Raw genomic sequence first — 21162 nt, 5'->3', positions numbered from 1 at the left:
ACGTGTAGAGGAGCATGATCTGAATATTCTGTAAAATTGCAAACAATAAAAGATTTTACAATTGGAAATAATGAAAAAGACATCAGTAAATAATCAATCACACTCGTACCATTATGACCACAAAAAGTGAAATCATTGGAAGTACCATCATTGTCTCTGCCGTTTCTAATACGAAGACCGGTAGACTTACACAACTTAATTAATCTTGAACCATAATCATTGATACCTGTATCAGGGTTATATCTAAGGGGGGGGGGGGGGGGAGGGGGGGGGGGGTGTCAACATTATCGCATACATAATTAAATATAGATTCAAGGTGATTTCGGACACTTCCGTGAGTAAAATCATAATTAATAAAATCATCCATATTACGAGTTCGACTATTTAAGTCTCCTAATAACATTACTTGCTTGGAAGCAGAAGCCTCCAAAATCAACGATTCCAATTACTTAAATACATCACAATTATAGTACGTGTAATATTGAGAAGAACTTGGGGGTATATATGTACAAAATAAGAATAATATCGTCAGTGTGAATTAACCCCTTACTAATATTCACAGGAACGATAGTATCAAAATATGAGTTACCAAAAGATAAATAATCGGATATTTCCTCACGAATAAGAAGAACAATTCCACCTCCTTGAGCACAACGAATCAATCGTCGCGGTATAACAATGGATATGAATTGGTCAATATCTAACGTGTAATTATTTGGGATCCAACACTCTGTCAGAAATATAATGTCATAGGTAAGTATGAAATTTTTAAATTCTGGAATTTTCAATTTATTGTCCAGACCGCCGTTAACATTCCAAGAAATAATTTTAACATCGTTAACTGAGTGTCCACTTCGGTTGGGTACATGTGCACTTGGCCCTCTCCGACACCCCTAACTGGGGATGCAAGTGTTCCGTCTCCTCCGTTTCGCAACTTGAGCGAAATATCAACAAGTCGTCGAATGTACTGTATTATATGAAAGCTGAATGTATTTCGTCAAAAACAAAAGGATCGATTTCAGATATAACGCAATTATTGAATGCATTTACATATTTGCAAAAAAAAAATCTGTTCAGAATCATAACTTAATCGTATGGGTAGGTTTTACGCAAAAGTCAGAAATTTGTAAAGCTGATTTGACCAGAAGACATTCAACGACCCGAGTCGGGTTTTGGATAACATAATCGGCACCAAACGCTGCAGATATACAACGTACGTGGGTTAATATGTACATTTTATTGTGTATAATTATGCAGAAATCGCGCAGAGATGTTCATTTATCTACGACAGGTACATCAATATATGCATGGTATAAATATCTATTTTCAAGCGTATTCCAAACTCATATGATATTAACTAGGTATCGGACATGAACACAGGTATGTGTGTCTTCAAAATCGATATTTGCAAACAGATAGTTTATATTAGATGGCAGACACTGAAAATCGCCACTCTATCTTATGCGAGTAGAGTACGTCCCGTTGTCCTCGTGAGGTCACATGTCAGGGGTCCCGAATCGGGGTCAATGGATTGGGGCTTAAGGTGTGTTCTAGAGAAAAGTCGCATTTTCTCTAATACCGTAATCGCTGTGAAACTCGAACTTTCTCCATTCTAAATTTTATCCAATGACGCATTTATCAAGCCTTATATACCAAACCATTCCGTGTACACTTTAACACATACAAGTGCTGAAAGCATGGTAAGCAGGGAAGTAAATATTTTCTAGCTTTTTATCTCCGAATCTTTGAATTATGTAATCAGCATTTTATTTTCAAAGTGCATTGAATTGTTCTCTCACAGTTACTTCCTATCAAAATGATATCAATAAGTTCCTTCAACATTATGTCCTTATCGCATAGTCTGTGTGTTCCCCTGGTTGATAGTATATGTTCATTATTATTTACTTGTCATTTTCTATTTTATTTTGGTGTGAAAACTACCTTGTATTTTCTAGAAAATATCCAAAAACAAAGGAGAAAGAATTTACATGAATTCAAGAATACATCATGATAATGAATTACTTATATGATTGTAACAGTCGATGTTATCCTTTTTATTTGCTTTATCTATTCTATCTTTTTGCTGTTGAAGTTTTGCGTTTTTTCGTTATTTAGTATCTGATATCTTCATGTCGGCCGAGATTAGAACATGATTAGAGACAATCCCAGGAACAGATACACTAAAACGTAGTATCCAATTAAGGCGCCCGTTTGTAAACTGTGTTTTTACAAGTACACTGGCTATCTAACCGCCAAGTGAATTTTAAGGATTTGACTGTTGTGTGCCATTCTGGTTTTTCAAGGTATTTGAAACATTAAAGTTATATGTGCCGTAACTTGGCGATAATTTTGACATGCTATTTTTTCATCATTGAATTAATAAAAACCATAAGGTTTGATTAACAAAGCTGTAAAGATCATTCAAATGGCTTCTGATGACTTATAAACGTTGGTTATAACACAGAAATTTTGTACTGTAAAATTATTGTTTTTATGCCTTAAATATGTTTAAATGAAAACATACCTGCAGAAGTCACTTTACAATTACTAAAAACATTGTAAAAATGTGTAATGAAATTGTAGACCACAATTTGGCTTCATGGTCTCACCGTATGCATTCATTTCACTTCACTATTGATGTAAATAAATGATTTTTGGCAGTACTGCCAAAAATCCTTTTCAGCTCTTATTTGTACATGTAAAATTAAAACCTATGCATTGAAAGCACTGTAATTTTCAAAAAGTTGGTAATTTTTGGTGCTGAATAACATATTAAAAGTTTATCTTGATTCGTGAGTATAAAAAATACGGCACATATAACTTTAAAGCCACCCAGGAAAACTATGAACTCTCTTGATCAGAGAATTGTTTTCTAGTTGCATTCATCTCAAGATTACTTTATTCATCTCAATTATTAAGAAAATGTTCAGATATTAATGTAATTATACACAGCCAATATTTCACGTGAAATTCACGTGACAACATTCACGTGAAATTCACGTGAAAGAAAGGGCCTTCACGTTAAAGGGCCATAAAGTGAAATTCACAAGAAACATTGCATGTGTTTATGCATTAAATGTCACCATTTGTCAAAAATCACTTTCAAATCGGCTGTTCCATCCATTATATTATCTGCATATATTGTATTAAGGACATCCTCGACACTCCAGGGGTTATTATTACTGTCGTTATATCCACCCCTAGACTATCGAATAGTAAAACTGGAGGCAATATAACAGAACATGTAATTAAGTCCTTTGATGTACATCAAAAGAATCGAATAACGGCACACTGTGGTTGACTGTGTGGCTTTGAAGGTGTGCATCGTTCTCTCTGTAGTCTTCAAAGGAAGTTTGCAGGCCTATGAGAGGTCAGATGTGTTCTCTTGAACTGCCTACAGGTTTGCCATAAGATAATCCAGGAGTGGATATAACGGCAGTGATAGAAACTCCTGGATTATTGAGGATGATTGAGGAAAGAAATGACCTTAGCTGTTAGGATGTTTATCAAATCAACTAACCAACCACCTTAAGTCTTGCCTTGTGACTATGAAAATTATTTTGGCCATATGAAATATTCTATGGAGATAATATAATTCTACGTAATCTGATAGGAGGTCTATTCATAGCATAGGGGATAAAAAGAATAACGTTTATTGCTTTCGGTGGACGAATACCACGGAAGGACATATTTGTCAAAGTAACTTGAGTACACGATTCTACATGTGTCATAAGCAATTAAATATTCATCATGTTAATCATAGCTGCTATCGATCAATCATAATTTCATTTTGAAATGATGTTCGATTGATGTTAATAAGGAAATGGTTTTCTCTAAGAACATGTTTGAATGTTTCGGAACAAAGGGTGGTATTTACTTATTTAGATGATTTATATCGCTTTGGGCTCTTAGGTTCATTTAAAGAGCTCATACATCTTTTAAATAGTCTGTGTTCTTTTAATGAGAATAATTGTGTAATGTCTCCATGTAATGCAATCAAAGACCTTTTAATAGACTCAAGACGTACTTCAATGACTCGTGTCATATCCTCATGCCGGATATAGCCGGGTATAGCCGGAAATTGCCGGAAATTATCTACTCCAATCATATCCCAAGATTGGATAGTTAATTGATCGGCAATTCACAAGCGGTTTCCCCCATCAAAGCAATGTAGCGAGGAGGCAGGTGTTTGCGCAAATCACAGCAGAAATTGCCTTGAAAATTGATATTGAAGGCGATAGAACGTTGATATGGCCATCACAAATGTGATGTGGTTTCCATCCCAATACGGGACATTTGTGGCAGGCGCGGAGGCACTATAAGGGATAAATTATGGCTGACAGAAAGATAATATATTTTTTGTATTCTCAAATTATGAGATTCTTTCAATCTTTCAATTCGTGTGTCTTGTTTTTCTTTTATTGGATCGACAAAGCTTGATGAAGGTAATGATCAAAGTAAAACCTGTGGGTGAATTATCAGAGCATTAGGTTATCTAGAAGAACATTGCCTAAAGCATGGGTTAGATTTCAGCTGTACCATGTGTATGTGGCATCAATAAAATGACACATTGTCACAAAAATCCAAGATCCAAATGCGTTTATGTAATCATCAAAGAATTGTTTTATCTATAGTTGAATAAATATGATTCAATGTCCTGTCAATCGGACATATTTTTTTTTAACTTTACAAATTTCCACCTCTCCGACACTTCTTCTTGTGAGAAAATCCAAAATTAAAGTTGTCATTCCATTTATGTCCATCTGTAAAACCCTGTAAGGTGTTAGTCAACCGGTTGAAATCAATTAGAGGTATGATTCCATCTAGTAGTTACATATTACGTGATATTGTCCTCACATCGATTTTGTTTATTGATAGTATCGCTTTACATTTAAATAATTGAAATGCTATTTCAAATTATAAAGTATATTTTTCAGCCAGTTGTGAAACAAACGAGGTTTTAAAACACATAAGAGTACATCACGAAGGTGTGTTCGATTCGTGTTGCTCAGTTATTCGTATTTCACCTATCCCTATAGATCAAAAGGACTGGAGCATTGTCAACTGACAGAGTACACTTGCATCTGTTTAAAATGGTTTAGGAAATTTCGCAAAACGATTGAATAAGGAACTTATATATAACAATTCAAAATCTTCACTATCCACATTTTATCTGAGTAGTCGACATATGCTGCATGGAATGAAAAGATTACTAACACGAGGATGAGGTTGCAGTCAGCTTTAGACATGGCAGGTAGTAGTTATATTGTTAATATTTATTGGTAGTTTGTATAAAGGAGTATTGTCGTGACTCCAGTAATTGTTTTGTGTAAACACGGACGTATTCAAAGCTGTCTCGGCGACAGACAAACACAATGACGGTATCACAAAGCTGTTATTTCGTATCCACTGATATTAACAATCTTTCTGTAGAATATTGTTTATCAGGGAAGTTCAGAATGGTGGAGTAACTTGTATTTTCGGATTCAGTTGATCGGAACGTGTTAACGTAAATTTATTTTCCCATATAATGACATTTCTCATCTGAAACCATTTTCAATCTTTAGGATTTTTCATCAGATCTTTAATTATAGATTAACTTACGGAAAATTTGAAATTCGTGAAAAGATTTCAAGTACTGAAATGAGTGATGTTGGAAGCGGGAATTTATACCGGTATTATACAGTTGGTAAGATTAAGAACAACCTTCCGTGCAAATTGTCATATGACTTAAAAAAAAATAAAAGGAAAAGACAACCATATAATTTGGATTACTATACCTGCATTAGGTATCGAATGTGGGGTTTAATACATTTCTGTGCATCACAATGAGAACAAAAGTAGTGTTATCAATCTGCACCAAGTAAACTCTTAAAGCACTCATGTCTTGCGTCTGAGAACATGTCTCACGCGATGAATTGGCGATACACGGGTATCCAACATATATGATGTTTTCATGCGATACATAATTACACGTGGTATCACTAATAAAATCCCCCAAAATCATCACCAATGATCTCTGTATCACGTGGCATCACAAATATTTTATTGATATATATAACAACGACCTTTCATAAGTCTCACTACTGAATAACTGAAAGTTTGATAATTAGAACGCAAGATTGATACTCGGGGCTTTTAATATGCTAACCTTTTGATCATTACAATACACGCAATGTATAGGTTTTAAGACCTGTTGCGGTATATAATTTCATTTCACATTTTTTGATTATCAAAGCGACTTCTGCAAGTATGTTTTCATATATACTGTACGTGTTGTAACTAATGTTTAAAAGGCATCATACACATTTGATTGTCCATTTCAAAGCTTAATGATTCATCAAACCTTATGGTTTTTGAAAGATATTCGAAGAGAAAATTAAATATTAAAATTCTCGCCAAGTAATGTAAACTTTATTTACTTTACATCGATTGAGAAACAAGTTATACAACTTATGTAAATCACTATACCTGTTCGTAGACACCACTAGTTAACTGACTACAGCTAATTGAGGCACATCTGTGTTGACAAACGTATAAAACAAGAACATTTTCACATATTTAATGCATTTTTATCTTTTTGATTTGCATGAAATATATTTTCTTTGATTAATGAATCGTTTAAAACAATCACAAGATAGAACTGTCATTATGTTATTGACATTAATTGATTTCTTCTCGGATTCCTTTTATATTTCCCAGAAATTTCGATATTAAAAGTAAATAATTAATAGATTGTTTTAATTTATAATGACATTTCTGGTATCTAGTGACAAATAACTTAAAAAAATAAGATCTACATATCAAAATTGCTTCTAAAGCTAAAATGTCCGAATAACGTATTTTTTTCTAAATATGAATTGTTTCTTTTGTTTCCTTTTGATATATGAGTCTTTAAAAGTTCATTCATAAAATTATATAAATCGCCACGTCAAAGAAACAGATATCGATTGCGTTTAGGTTCTTACTAAGATTCAAAACATTTCCTTACAGTGTAATAACCTATTACTCACAAAGAAAATGTGTAATATTTGAATCCCGAATTAGGAAACTCCGAACGTGAGGACTATAATTTAATTAACTCTGCAAAAATTAGCAGACGTTGGGAAATCCTATTAATTGTTACCTATACGTTGATTATAGTCTAATGAAACCATTACACCTACCCAAGAAAGGTGCTGTATTCTGCATGGAATGCAAGCAAAGCAATTCATTCAATGTAAGTAAGTTGTTTACGTTTAATTTCAGACCCGAGAACGATTTCATTTTACAAAAGAAAACTTAAGCAATTCGACACCAACTTTCTCATTAAATACTGCTTCGCCTTGCATACTGTAATATCCGAAGTCTAAACAAGCAATATAAAAAGTGTGAAAACAAAAAAATGAACTGCTTCCATAAGTGTACATCGACAGTTGTCTAACGAACATATATGTAGTTCTAATGAGTTTAAAACTGAAACTTTTGGTGTGTGTAATCGAACTCAAAACATTTGAGCTTTAATTTTGTAAATAGGATTAAAAACCTATTATCTGATATTGCATTCTCAACCCTCCGAATCTGGCGATCAATCGTGCTTTAGAAATCTGTTCGTGTTGTCAGCTGTGATAGCGAAGATGTGTGACTTAACAATGATATTGCCTACGACTAATGAATTCCACTGATTTTAATTAGTCAACTCTTTTTCTACATGTCAGTTTGAATCTTTAGTGAACTTTTACTTCAAATTTTGCGACATACGAGATTAGGGCGCATTCTTGTAGGAAGTAGTCACATTTCTTAGGAGTGTCTAACGGTGTCGGAGAATAAATTATTTTAATATTGATCACTACTTTCTCTATCTGATTTAATTCAGATTAATTATCGAGATTGGATGGGTTTTAAATTGATTGACATGGTTTATTTCTAATTCGAATTAAATAGACATAATGTGTTCTGTCCATGACAAAGATTGGATGCAGTTTGATTCAAGCAAAATACTATGGACATTACAAAATGATACCATATCAATAGATATAGAGCAATATCTCTGTTGTTGGTCATGAAAACCGACAACTCTCAAATTGCGTAAAACGCTTGAAATTATAGTTTCTGTTATATGTTTTATTCTATTACACATCTGTGAAAAACGGAGCTTCAACGGCAGTCACAAAATCTAACCTTTCAGTGCATTTGCTAAGTCAAAGCACAGCGATCACAAATCCGGATGCTCACATCACACATCACTCATCACTTTTTTAGTGAAAATGATAATTGTAATAGCCAATGAGAATAACTAGTCATTATGATGAATATTAATACACCACATTATCCCAAATTTTCCTATTTGGAAGACAATTATATGTATTACATTGGTATTTACCATAGTTAAATCACAACATGTTGTACCATTCTGTTTACAAATAGTAACAAATCTAGTTGTCGTCTGGTCTTATAACTGGACACTGCCTGCAATACATTTAGTGTCAATGGTTGCGGCGGTCAAGTTGTATGACCCCTACAACTAGTCCGCAAACTCTAGCTCTGGAGGTAGAGATTCAAAAAGTATAATTCCAAGAAATCACATTGCCGGATCAAGCAATTATGAAATAATAATGATGAAAAACGAAGAATAATGTTTTCTTAGCCTAGGTAAATAGGGATAATACAAAAAAATACGACTATGAAAGGTGACCCACTATAAAAAGATAATGGAATATGTGCTCCTTAAGGGTCAGGGTTTATAGTGGAATTTTATTCCTTAATCAAACACTTACAATTAATAAACAAATTGTTTTAAATCATTATTTTAATAAAATAATCACAGATATTATTGTTCCAAATTATTGAAAAATATGTGATTTCGCGATAAAGATAATTTCTATCAACCAAACGGGAATTGAATAGAGATATATAAATAAATTTTGTATCAAAAATTCTGGATCATTCGTTTTTCTTGACTTTCTATCCGTCCAAATATATGACTTTGTGTTCGTTCAATTTAAGTTTTAGATTATAAACATATTCATCTATGTTTCACCAAAGCTTCTTTAACATATAAGGTAATTGGAGGTCAAGCATCTAATCATCAATATCAATATCGAGCTTTAAAATGGCTTTATCATTTAATTTCACTTTCTTATTGTTTTTGTAATTTATGGGTCTTTGTACGATTTATTTAATCTGATGTTTTTACCTGAAGGGTTTTTTTTTCTGATAAATAGTTAATATATTTTTAAACGAAATCGCCAAATAAAGCGTTACATTGTTTAAAGGCTATATTGTCATCAGCTAGTTTCACTTGTACCCGTGAGTAAATTTTGCTTTGATGGATACCAATGCTGTTTTGATCACCAACGACGCATAGAGTGCTTACCTTCTACAACGCCTGGGTCTATGACGATTATGACTTTTTACATTCATTTCAATACAAATATAAGTTGTGTTTATTTGAGGGTACAATCACTTTTCAATTTAAAGCATATTTCGTTATTTTGTCTTATTTTGAAATTTCTCTTAGTTCATACGCATTCTCTGTTTGCTTTACTGATATCAGATCATCATAAATATCTGCTTTAGCAGACGAACAGGACCATAGGCACTGCCTACACTAAGGCGCAGACACTTTGTTTTGATTGTCCGTTTACCATTTTCCGGATTTATGACTATATCTTTATCACCATTGACCAGATTGAATTGTCCGCACATAAACAAATTAAGTATTGGTTTATAAGTTTTATTTTTCAGAAAAGCCCTGCCTCGATTGGTCAGTATGAATGTTCTCGCATTAATTGGTCACTATGCCTTCGTTTTGATTGGTCCGTATATTATCAGCTAACTTTTCCAATATGCCGTGACCCTGTTGTTCAGCATATCATCGCCTAATTGCTTTATTCTTATCGCCATTGCCTTGGATGTTCCATTTAGATTGGTCTGGATATCTCATCTTGATTTGTATGGATATCACACCTTGATTTGTCTGGATATCGCACCTTGATTTGTCTGGATATCACACCTTGATTTGTCTGAATATCACATCTTGATTTGTCTGGATATCTCACCTTGATTTATCTAGATATCTTACTTAAATTGACCTGGATATCTCATCTCGTTTGTTTGGATAATCCACATTGGTTGTTGTGGATAGCCCACTTTGATTGGTCTGGATATCGCATCTTGATTTGTCTGGATATCACATCTTGATTTCTCTGAATATCACACCTTGATTTGTCTGGATATCACACCTTGATTTGTCTGAATATCACACCTTGATTTGTCTGGATATCTCACCTTGATTTGTCTAGATATCTTACTTAAATTGACCTGGATATCTCATCTTGTTTGTTTGGATAATCCACATTGGTTGTTGTGGATAGCTCACTTTGATTGGTCTGGATATCGCATCTTCATTTGTCTGGATATCACACCTTGATTTGTCTAGATATCTTACTTAAATTGACCTGGATAACTCATCTCGTTTGTTTGGATAATCCACATTGGTTGTTGTGGATAGCTCACATTGATTGGTCTGGATATCGCATCTTGATTTGTCTGGATATCACACCTTGATTTGTTTGGATATCACACCTTGATTTGTCTGGATATCACACCTTGATTTGTCTGGATATCACACCTTGATCTGTCTGAATATCACACCTTGATTTGTCTGGATATCTCACCTTGATTAGTCTAGATATCTCACCTTGTTATCTGAATATTTCATCTTGAATGGTCTGATTATCTCATCTTCATTGTTCTGTATATCCCACTTAAATTGGTCTGTATATTGCATCTTGATTGGTCTGGATATCTCATCTTAATTGTTTTGGATATCCCACGTTGATTTGTCCAGATATTCAACTTCATCGGCCTGGATATCCCATTACGATTATTCTGGTTTTTTTTTTAACTTTGAATGGTCTGGATACCACAACTTGATTGGTCTGGACAGAACGCCTGGATGGGTCTGGATATCTCGCATTGATTCGTCTAGATATCGCCCTTTAATTGGTCTGGATATCACACCTTGATTGATCTGGCTTTCCATCCTTGATTGGTCTGGATATCGCACCTGGAATGGTCCAGATATACCACCTTGATTGATCCGGATATCGCACCTTGATTGATCTGGATATTTCAAAGTGATTTATCTGTTTATCTCACCTTAATTGGTCTTAATATCTCGCTTTAATTGGTCTGAATATTCCACCTTGATTGATCTGGATATTTGACAATGATTTGGTCTGGTTATCTCACAATGATTGGTCTGGATATCACAACTTGATGGGTCTGGATATCACACTTTAATTGGCCTGGATTTTTCATTTTAATTGGTCCGAGTCGTTAATATAACCTCGTATTGATTGGTCTTTATATTTTTCATATTAATAGGTCGGAATGCCACTGCACTGATTATTTTTCTTGCATTGATTGGTCAGTTTACTCTTTCCAAATACAATGTGTATATGCTGTGTACTGTATAGCATGCAATTTTCAAAATGAAGAAACTTTTTTTTCGTGGTTGCTGTTGTATTTTTCTTATATGTTTTTGCAATCGCTTTCCCTAAGGTCAAACAAGAAAATGTCTACCCACGAACGTTTCCTGTTATTCAGTATCGTCGACCGGTCGATTGACTAAGATAAGTATAAATTAACATAAGCATAAGTATCTTTGTCTATACAGTGATCCTCATTAATTAATCAAATTAATCAATCTCCATTTTCTGGCAACAAAGGATTGATAGTAAAGTGGTTGGAACAGAGGAACATATTTTATTGTGCATCAGCTTTGAAAATAGGCTGGCAGTGAGAGAACTGGAATAACGATGGCCGGATAAACGAGACTCCATTGTGATTTATTACATACATTGCATTCTGAAAAGTCTAGACAATAAGTATACGGTCAGTAAATGTTTCATGAATTGTTATTCATTTGATTTTATATACATATTACAGAATTAGTTGCCCTGCGGGAAGGTATCAATTATTACGTCATAATTTTAAGTGAAACGTCATATCAGAAAATGACACCATTTTTACTTATAAACTACTGACATCACAACCAATACCTATACGAAAGGGAGATAACTGTAATATGCACAGACGGAGAGGCAAAGTCCTGATCATATTGTTATATGAAAATTTTAAATAAATATATCGCCGACAGAGCATAAATGATATTCATCATTTGAACAATAATTGGTGTTTAATCGTGTATATAATAGTCTAATTAACACAAAAAATAATATAAAATAATTTATTTTGCCTTTGGTGCATGCACATTCAGTACTTCATTCCATATAGGATATAGTGGTACGGAATTTTTTCGGGATGCAATTAATTGTTTTTTATATTTCTAACCTGAAGTTAAATTAGAAGCTCAAACTTTTCAATGGTGGTAATGGTGTAAAGTAAGTAACTTTTGTAACTGAAGAAAAATACTAAATCGTCTGTTCCTGTTTTTGATAGTGAAAAAATACCATTTGTCAGCGGTGGAGCATTTTTAATAAATATATCGATAAAAAATGGATATCTTAGATATAAAATTTATTTCAATCTTTTCCAACACTGAAAGAACACAAAACAACAATATATTGATATTATCTAATTCACTCGTTCACCATTACATACTTCAAATGTCTTTTCGCAAGTGTTCTACTTATATCAATTATTATGTATACTGGCATTGCAATCCTATCGCTTCATATCTGATACAACATTACTATTTCATTTCAGAATATTTTATTGTAGTATTACAATTGGGATTGGGCAACAGGCTATGCCTATATTAGCCCTCTCCCGGAACAACATTACTATAGGGTGTATAAGATCACTGCGAATAGAAAGTGGTATAGACCACAAAAGCATCCTTACAAAACTATCTTTAAATATAATTGCAACATCATTAATGACAAATATTTATAATTATATGTTAGTTCGTTTTGTGCAGGGAGCTTGCTATCATACATCAAAATCAATTCATTTTATCATTTCACAAATGCATTAGTTCTATAAACAAACTCATTAGTACATAAGATTATAGTTGACATACTCTCATTGATTTGTATCGTATGGTAACAATAACTGTATTGTATAACTCAATCTACATACATAACAATTTATCTATAATGCACTAAATGTATAGATCATTTTAAACGCTTACAAAACGCAATAAGAATCCATGACAATCGTATTGATAGTTTTTTGGTACAAGTGGAACATTTTGACATAATTATATTATGCAAACAAATATCTTCTTCTAACTCCTGATATATTATTTAACACAAGGTTTGCCCTTGTCTAAATGCATTTATGTTGTAGTTCCGTTTGATACGCCAGGAATTTGTCCTTAGACACGGGTAAAAGGGTGGGGTACATTTCTATGTCAGTTGTATACAGGTATATGCAGAATACCTGAAATGAGTCTTTTAACTTAAAAACTCCAATAATTACCACACCATATGTCTAAAATTAAGTAAATAACACAATGGTGTTGTCAAAAAATACATATATATTCCATTTTAATTTTAAACTTAATTAAAATCAAATGCCAGAAATGTACGATATTCTAAGACACCACTATATGTTATGGTCTAAAATGTCAATAATTATCCTACATGTGTATCATATCTTCAATCTATGCGTATTTACTTTTAGAATTTAATGATAACACCATGTGCTTAAAAAACATACCTAAACTTGAGTCGAACATCTGTCAAAAATTGCTTCACGAGGCAGACATGTTGTTTCCACAAAAGTAGTTCGTATGAGGCCATTTAGGGTAAATTGCGTGAAGAAATTATAACAAATAACAATAATCCTACTTTCTAAACTAGTAGCGATTATGGTATTGATATATTTATTGGGTTAATATATTGTAAATCAAGAAAATACCGCTCCATACATTTTCAACACAATCAGAACCTGTGGTAAATCCTTGGAAATGTCAACAACGCCCCTGTCACATTTCTGTTATTTTGACGATGAGCTTCATTTTTTCTGCTGAATGTTTGGAAATATGGCTTGCGATAATCTATGCATCACAAACATATACTTATAAGTCAATTGTCATGTTACATTATATCTTGCCAATAAAATCCGTTAGACCAAAAAGTACAATTTGTAAAAATTTTAAAACCGAAAGTACGTAAACTGGAAATGGCTGCCCAATATGTCATCGCAAAAATAAGATAATGTGGTTCGCCCGTTGTCAGTATTATGTGACCGGGTGGTGTGTGTTGCTTGGTGTCTTCGGTGGCATGCTTCAGTGATATAGCATTATAAAAAGGGCAAAAGTTCCACTATACAAGAAGACATTACACGATTATACCGCAGTCTCCCAAAACATGCACCTCGCACAACATACATGGGAGGCCGTCCTTACATGATCATAGCTGTAAATAGGACTTTAATTAATCAAACAAACAAAGTGTTAACGATAAACTCATATTGAGTTGACATTAGACGCTAAAATAATGTTAAGTATAAATAAATAAAACACGGCAAATAACATGTTGCTGTAATTAGTCGTTTCACTGGATATTTCCCTTTGAAGACTCCGTCGTGGCTTAGTATTTTTAATGACATAAATGGAAAGATTGAGAGAAGAAAGTGAAAGTAAAAAGCATGCCGACGACAGACACTTAATAATGCCGGCATGTATTGATTACAAGGTATTTACGTTATTTGTTATCTGGAATATGTCATCCTTTGATATGGCAAAGGATTTGTTCGAGATTGGCATACTTTCTGTTGTATTAGGTTTTTACTTCCAGTCACGTGTTCCGTCCCAAAGTGCTTGTGTGTACGGCAAATGTGTCCCAAAGTCAAACTAGCGTGTAGCTCGCACAGGCGAAAACGTAAACAAAACTCGGTAAATACATGTAACCACAATAATACTGAACGTGTATGGAAGTGTTTTTGTTTAAAAATATGCATTATTATGATGAATTTCGAATAGTTCCTAACACCGACAAAAGTTAGATTTTTGTTGTTACAAAGTTATTTTTTTCATAAATGTCGAGTTTCAACGTTTATGTGTGTAGTTTAAGCGAAGTGAGAAAAATATTAGAGCATTCCGTGCAGTTGATAGCTCGTTTGACAAATTACGTTTCACTACCTCCAAAATGGTGATAGTGTCGACCAATAGCCCTTAACTCTATACAAAGCAAGATGTCGGACTGGCACGAGTTGCAAGGACATTCGCTAGTGTTTATAATAGTAAAAATCCAACACATAGACACATTAGTTTCATTAGAGAGGTTAAAGCCTCGAAAATATTCCCATAACAGGTCCTAACTCTTTTTACAGACATGTTCAATGTATGTAGATTCGTATAAGGGAGACCAATACATTCGTCAGAACATCTTAGAAGGTTCATCTCATGCTTCCCTCCTAAAACCTGATATGATTTGCATGGATTATGTTGGGTAGTACTAATTTGCCACTATTCCTGGAAGAGAGTCTCATCCGGAACAGGTTCAGCAGAGGAGCCATAATATTTCGTAATTTATTCCAAGAGGATGGTAGCTTCCTTTTTCCAGAAAGACGCTTCAGATCTACGTAGATTTCATTTGGGAAACCAGGACATAAGGTTCCAGGAAAAGTTTTTCATCTCTTTTTTTCTTCTTCATAGAAAGAGATTTGGAATCTACGTCGGTTTTGTTGGAGAGGCAAGGACATTGGTGAGTGTTCCCGGGGGGTATGGCCACACACAGGGGCCACAGAACATGGAATACGGACCGGAAGTAGGGAACGGGGTCATTCCAATGTTTGTCATGTTGCTGCTCCTGCAAATAAAATTCTTCCATATGTATGTTGCTCTTACATTTCAGCGTTTTCGTTAAGGAAATAGAATGACAAATTGCTCGAATAACATGTAAGCTAAATATATCCAAAATTTGTGTCAAATGTTTGATCTAGAAATATATGAAAGTTGCTACGTTTGAGGAAATTAGAAATAAACGGACTTCAAAAGCAATAGAAATATATCGTTCGTTTGCCTCTTTCGATAAACCTGTCAAACCTTTGTACCTTAGGATTATTTTGTTTATATGTTTTAGATTATTTTAGTATTTACTCGTCAAAATCATTGCATTATAACATGATCGCGTATACAATTTGTCATTGATCTAATATAAGACTTTTTTATTCACTTGTGCTTTAAAAAAATCATATATACGATGAATTGTTTTCTTGTTGTCCAATGTAACTTTGAGTATGAATATAGCAAAAAAACATACACGATTAAATATCAAATTATAAAACGTTTTTATTATTTTGGTTTGTATTTTACAAAAAGGAATCAAAAAGAGAATAATTGTATTTCCATAATATTATTTATACTACATTATGAATTACGTTACTTTTAATACTTTGTATCGTCCCATTTCTCATAGTTCTACATTTTATTTTATCTGTTTCATTTTCATTTTTGTTTTCATTTAATAAAGATAAAACAATGAGCAATTAATTCATTTGAAAATGTGGAATGGCTTTAATTACAAAGCCACAAATTTGACGTATTAATAGAACACTGCAGATCACGTTATTTGTTAATTACAATTTGTATGATATTTCTATTATCTAACTACAGTAACACCTGTCTATAAAGACCATTCAAGGGAAAAAGGAAAATGGTCTTTATGACCAGGTGGTTTTTATGCACATATCTAATTGCGTTCCAATTGATCATTTGGGACTCCCGAAGGGATGGTTTATTCAGCAAGTGGTCTTAATTAACAAGTGAGTGCTTACGCAGGTTTACTGTATCAAAATTTATGCAAATACTCGAAATGACGAATACGGGCATTACTTGTTATTATTAGAAAACTATCGGCATTATAAATAAGACTACAACAAACTTATGAAATCCCTGTAATAGTGTTACTGCTGAAATCATTATAAAATGGACAAGTTTAAATTACGTGTACATTAATCTTACAATCACAATTTTATCAGAAACCATGATACAATATCAATTTCTGGTTGCTTTTGTGGGATTTCTTTTCTGTCCCGCATGGAAATGTGTACTTGTAGTTGTTAAATTTGGCGGATGTAACATTTCGCGAGGTATTGTTTAGAACATATTCGCGGGGTTTATTGTCATGAATGATCTTTAAAAGCGTCATTTATAATACAGGATGTGATATATAAAACCATGATGTTTGAAAAAAAACAATTGTGAGATAAGTCCACGAAATTAAAACAGCCGCGAATATATGCAAATACACTAGGATTGTTGATTTAAAATACTTAATTGCAGTCATATTTAAAAATAATAACAAAAACAATAAAGAACTTTTTTGGTTCATTAGATTTTTGTAAAATGGCTTTAATTCTCAATTAGGATTTATATTATAAAAATACATAAAACTTCTCTCTAGACTGCTTTTTCATATATCTATCATAATATTTTATCCTTTATTATCTTTGAATCTGAATAATCTTTTCCACATCTGGTTAAATCCATTGTTATTTACACTTTTATTGGGTTATCCCTTTTGTGCATTTGTGTATGTATGTTTGTCTGTAATTCCATGATACTTTTGATAAATATAAAAAATATGATGAGAAAATAAAAAAAAACACATACTTAAAACGGTACTTTTAAAGTTTGATTATGTTCTTGTTTAAAGGTATTTTTTTAATTTAATACTATGGAAAATAAATACATGTTGGTTATTTTATATTTCAATATTATTTTAACTGAATAGTTTCGGTTCTTTTCTCCATATTTTACCTTATTTGCTGATCCTGGTGAGCTTTCTCAATTCGTTTCTCCTTGGCTCTACGGTTTTGAAACCATATTTTAATTTGATTTTCTGAGAGGTTTAGAATTTCTGCCAGTTCATATCTTCGAGGTCTGGAAATATATTCTGTTCTGTTATACTCGAGTTCGAGTTTTAGGGTCTGTTCACTTGTGAATGTCGTTCTCTGTCGTCGAGGGCGATTTTCGCGTCTTTTTCGTCTCTGCACTGAAGTAGGAAAACAATAAAGTAACAGATACAAAAAAGTCTGACTTTAAGTAAAATATAACAAAATGTAACAATGCATATTGACACCATATCATTCAATATTTGCATTGAAATCAATGGTCGTTTTTCATATTTAGTTTTTTATTTATCTACTTACTTCTTATAAATTTATGTCTCAATTTGTATACTTTTATTTCAAGAAACGTTATGGCTTTTCCACGAAGTGTTGGAATATGTTTAAAAAGAAATGTAGCATCGAAGTCTTTACAAATTAAAACCCTTTTTTCTTAACAATGTTTCATGTTTGCTGGTAAATCCAGTACCCAATCAATCCCTTGGTAAACTTGGTCAATTTTCTTGGAACAGTAATTCATATTTTCTTCGAAACGTTTGATATAACCAGTTGGATTTTGCATATTCGTAAAAAAGAACGAATACTATATAGCGAAATATCAGAACTGTTTGATCTATAATTATATGTTTTGATTTATTTTGGTTTCTGTTTAACTATCGTGATTTTACTTGGCGAATTATTAAACTAAATGTTGGTGTGATTATGGTAGAAAAAAAATTTAATCCTAAGAAAAGTTAATATGAAACGATTTCCTAACGTTTAATTAATTGCTATAAGAAATTTACCGAATATTATCATTAATATATACTATAATTATTTTGTTTGAACCAAACAAAAACGCATGTTTATATTTACCTTTCTTCAGATATTAAGTGATTTTATCTTTTAAGTGATAGTGATTACTATCTCAACAGCAAATTAAGAAATAATTTATTTAAATAAAAAATCTGAAATGCTTTATCATTCAGTGTTTTTGATTGTATATCGGCAAATATGAAAGTTCTAAGTGCAAATTTATTTCATTAATATTAGTATATAGGATTAACTTATGGATATAAATGGTCTCGTTTTCTTTAACAAAACCCTATTTAGCAGAAAAAATACACATTTTGTTTCCATAATGAAATAAAATATAGTATTAATTTATATATAAAAATTGAGTAATATTAAAAACATGAGAAAACTTACTGATTCCAGCAAACACGGGTGTCATTGGAAGTCCTTGTGTACCCAGTGAGTAAGAGACGGGTGAGTGTTCCCCTAGCCATTGCTTTGGGTATTCCACTGACGAAATCTTGTCGAGTCCAGCTGAGTGGAGTAACTGCCGTGCCCCATCCACGCCTATGTTTCCTGGCTTCCAAGAAGAAAATGCCGAGAAAGGTCCTCCAATATGCGCGCCTTGTGGTATACTGTCCGCATTCAAAGTGTCTATTTGTAATTTTTGCGTCATACTTTTCAGAGTATCACTTTTTATACTTTTACTGCCCCCGTCATCCTTTGAATCCGGGAAACTACTTTTTAACGATGTAGGAATAGAAAACATCTTGGTGTAATGACTTTTACAAATAGGGTTCATTAAGTTTCTTAATAAAAGTTTGTTTTCTCACACGAAATGATATGTCATTGTAGTTTTCATTTAGCGAACATCTGGTACATTATTTTGTTGCTCCAGATAAACAATTAGTATACTTTTCACATGCTCGTAACAGTCTAATAAAAATCCCATATGATCCAATCAGCAATACAAATATGAAAATTGTCTCTTAATTCCTAGAAATTCGAACTCGTAGAAATAATGTCGCCGATAATACATGTATAATAGGTGACTCTCTTCATTTTCATCCCAGCATCTCTCGCGTAATTTTATGTATGAAGCGCTGATATCACATTTACCTCGTGTTTCGTAATATAAGATATCTTTATGATGCACCGATCTAAAATGAAACAAAAATTAAGAAGTCTTCCTCATAACGTTAGAATACACCGACTGAAACGAGGATCATTATACAGCGAGTATGAAACTTATTGTTATAGTATAGACTTTGCCTCCAGATATATGAAATTATTTGCTGTCAAATGAAAAAGATCCTGTGATACGGCATCAAACTGTGTGAAAACAACGTCTGGCTAGACGCCGAGCCTGCCTCCAGCGAGCCTGCCTCAGTCAGACCTGCTCTCTCAGTTTAAGAGCAATGAAAAAGGGAAGCAAATTGGCTAATTTATAAGGCAAGCTTCGTTCTTCCTCAATACACGATTTAACCAGAGAATCAGTGTTGTACTGACAGGAAATGATCTTTTTTTCACAAATTAAGATGAATTCACGAGCCTCAAAAGAAACACTTATAATCAAATTGAAAGTCATTTACGATATCGCCTCTGCTTAAGAACTGTATGATTTTCTTGATATCGGTACGGCATAGTTAAACGTGTAGGTTTGTCGCGAATTCCTTATCAATATTCATGAGAAGAAAAAGAGATAATAGCATGATGGCAGCTATTCCTTAAGAGTTGAAAGGCACGTGCGGCTCGATCGAGTCGTTGTCCTGGTTAATTATTGATACTAGGCTGTAGACTGGGACTTGATAATTGTTAGCAGCCAAAACACATTTGACGGCGAAATACTAATTGGATCGTCACCTTTTATTGCAAAACACGTGTTTCATTCTCATCGGAGAGCTCAAGTGTCCACCCGCTAATTCTTAAACTCTCTTATAAAAAAGACATTTGAGGTAACGCAGATAAATGAACATTTAAATGGGAACCTGAGATTGTTTCAAGTGTCTTGTAATTAAATGGCAATTTAGACTAAATGGTATTTTTAAATGAAAAGAAAAATGAGAAGAAATACCACAAATCTTTTCTGATCTAAACTGTTTCTTTTTCAGTGATAAGATCATCTAAATGCGTTGAAATTTAAATGTCTAAATTACGTGCTTAATACTTCAAGAAATATTTGAATTTCATGTTTTTGTGTGTACCTGTATGCGGTGAGAGGGTACAATATCCGTATTAAGCAATATTTTAAAGATATTAGCACCACGTTCATGAATATTCAAGATGACATTCTGTAATGTAGTTCTGGCTTCGTTTACCTTTATTGACCAAGAATGGGTTTGTTAAAACAAAAAAAAACAGTATCGAGTTCGTCATAAAAGAATACCGCAAAAACATACCAATAAAATATATATAACAATATAAAATTTAATCGCATATGTAATGCATTAAATCAGGTTATAATAAAGGTTTATAGTAAAGATCGTGTATGGACAATTACGTAAGCATCAAGTTTTAATTTATAAGAAAATAGTACTTAAAATAAGATATAACATGAAATATATATTCATAAATACATAA

The 21162-nt window shown here is 33.0% G+C and overlaps 1 protein-coding gene across 1 annotated transcript; it reads right to left on the bottom strand.

Moving 5' to 3' along the window:
* Nucleotides 1-15628: 15628 nt before the first annotated feature.
* On the bottom strand, nt 15629-19351 carry LOC138322190 (homeobox protein rough-like). Its single transcript, XM_069266241.1, has 3 exons — nt 18997-19351; nt 17720-17954; nt 15629-15767 (listed from the first exon to the last, which is right to left on the bottom strand). Exons 1-3 carry the CDS (start codon nt 19349-19351, stop codon nt 15629-15631), a joined length of 729 nt encoding a protein of 242 aa, XP_069122342.1.
* Between the last annotated feature and the right edge of the window lie 1811 nt (nt 19352-21162).

This window comes from Argopecten irradians, chromosome 4, assembly GCF_041381155.1.
Source record: "Argopecten irradians isolate NY chromosome 4, Ai_NY, whole genome shotgun sequence".
Taxonomy (NCBI): Eukaryota; Metazoa; Mollusca; class Bivalvia; order Pectinida; family Pectinidae; genus Argopecten; species Argopecten irradians.
Note: the sequence above shows the minus strand (reverse complement) of the source record. Positions and strands in the feature narration are given on the sequence as shown.

Coding starts and splice junctions, on each gene's coding strand:
- LOC138322190 (XM_069266241.1), bottom strand. CDS start 19,351: ATGTTTTCTATTCCTACATCGTTAAAAAGTAGTTTCCCGGATTCAAAG. Junction 17,955..18,996: donor ACCCGTGTTTGCTGGAATCA/GTAAGTTTTCTC, acceptor TTCCTACTTCAG/TGCAGAGACGAAAAAGACGC. Junction 15,768..17,719: donor CACCAGGATCAGCAAATAAG/GTAAAATATGGA, acceptor TTTTATTTGCAG/GAGCAGCAACATGACAAACA.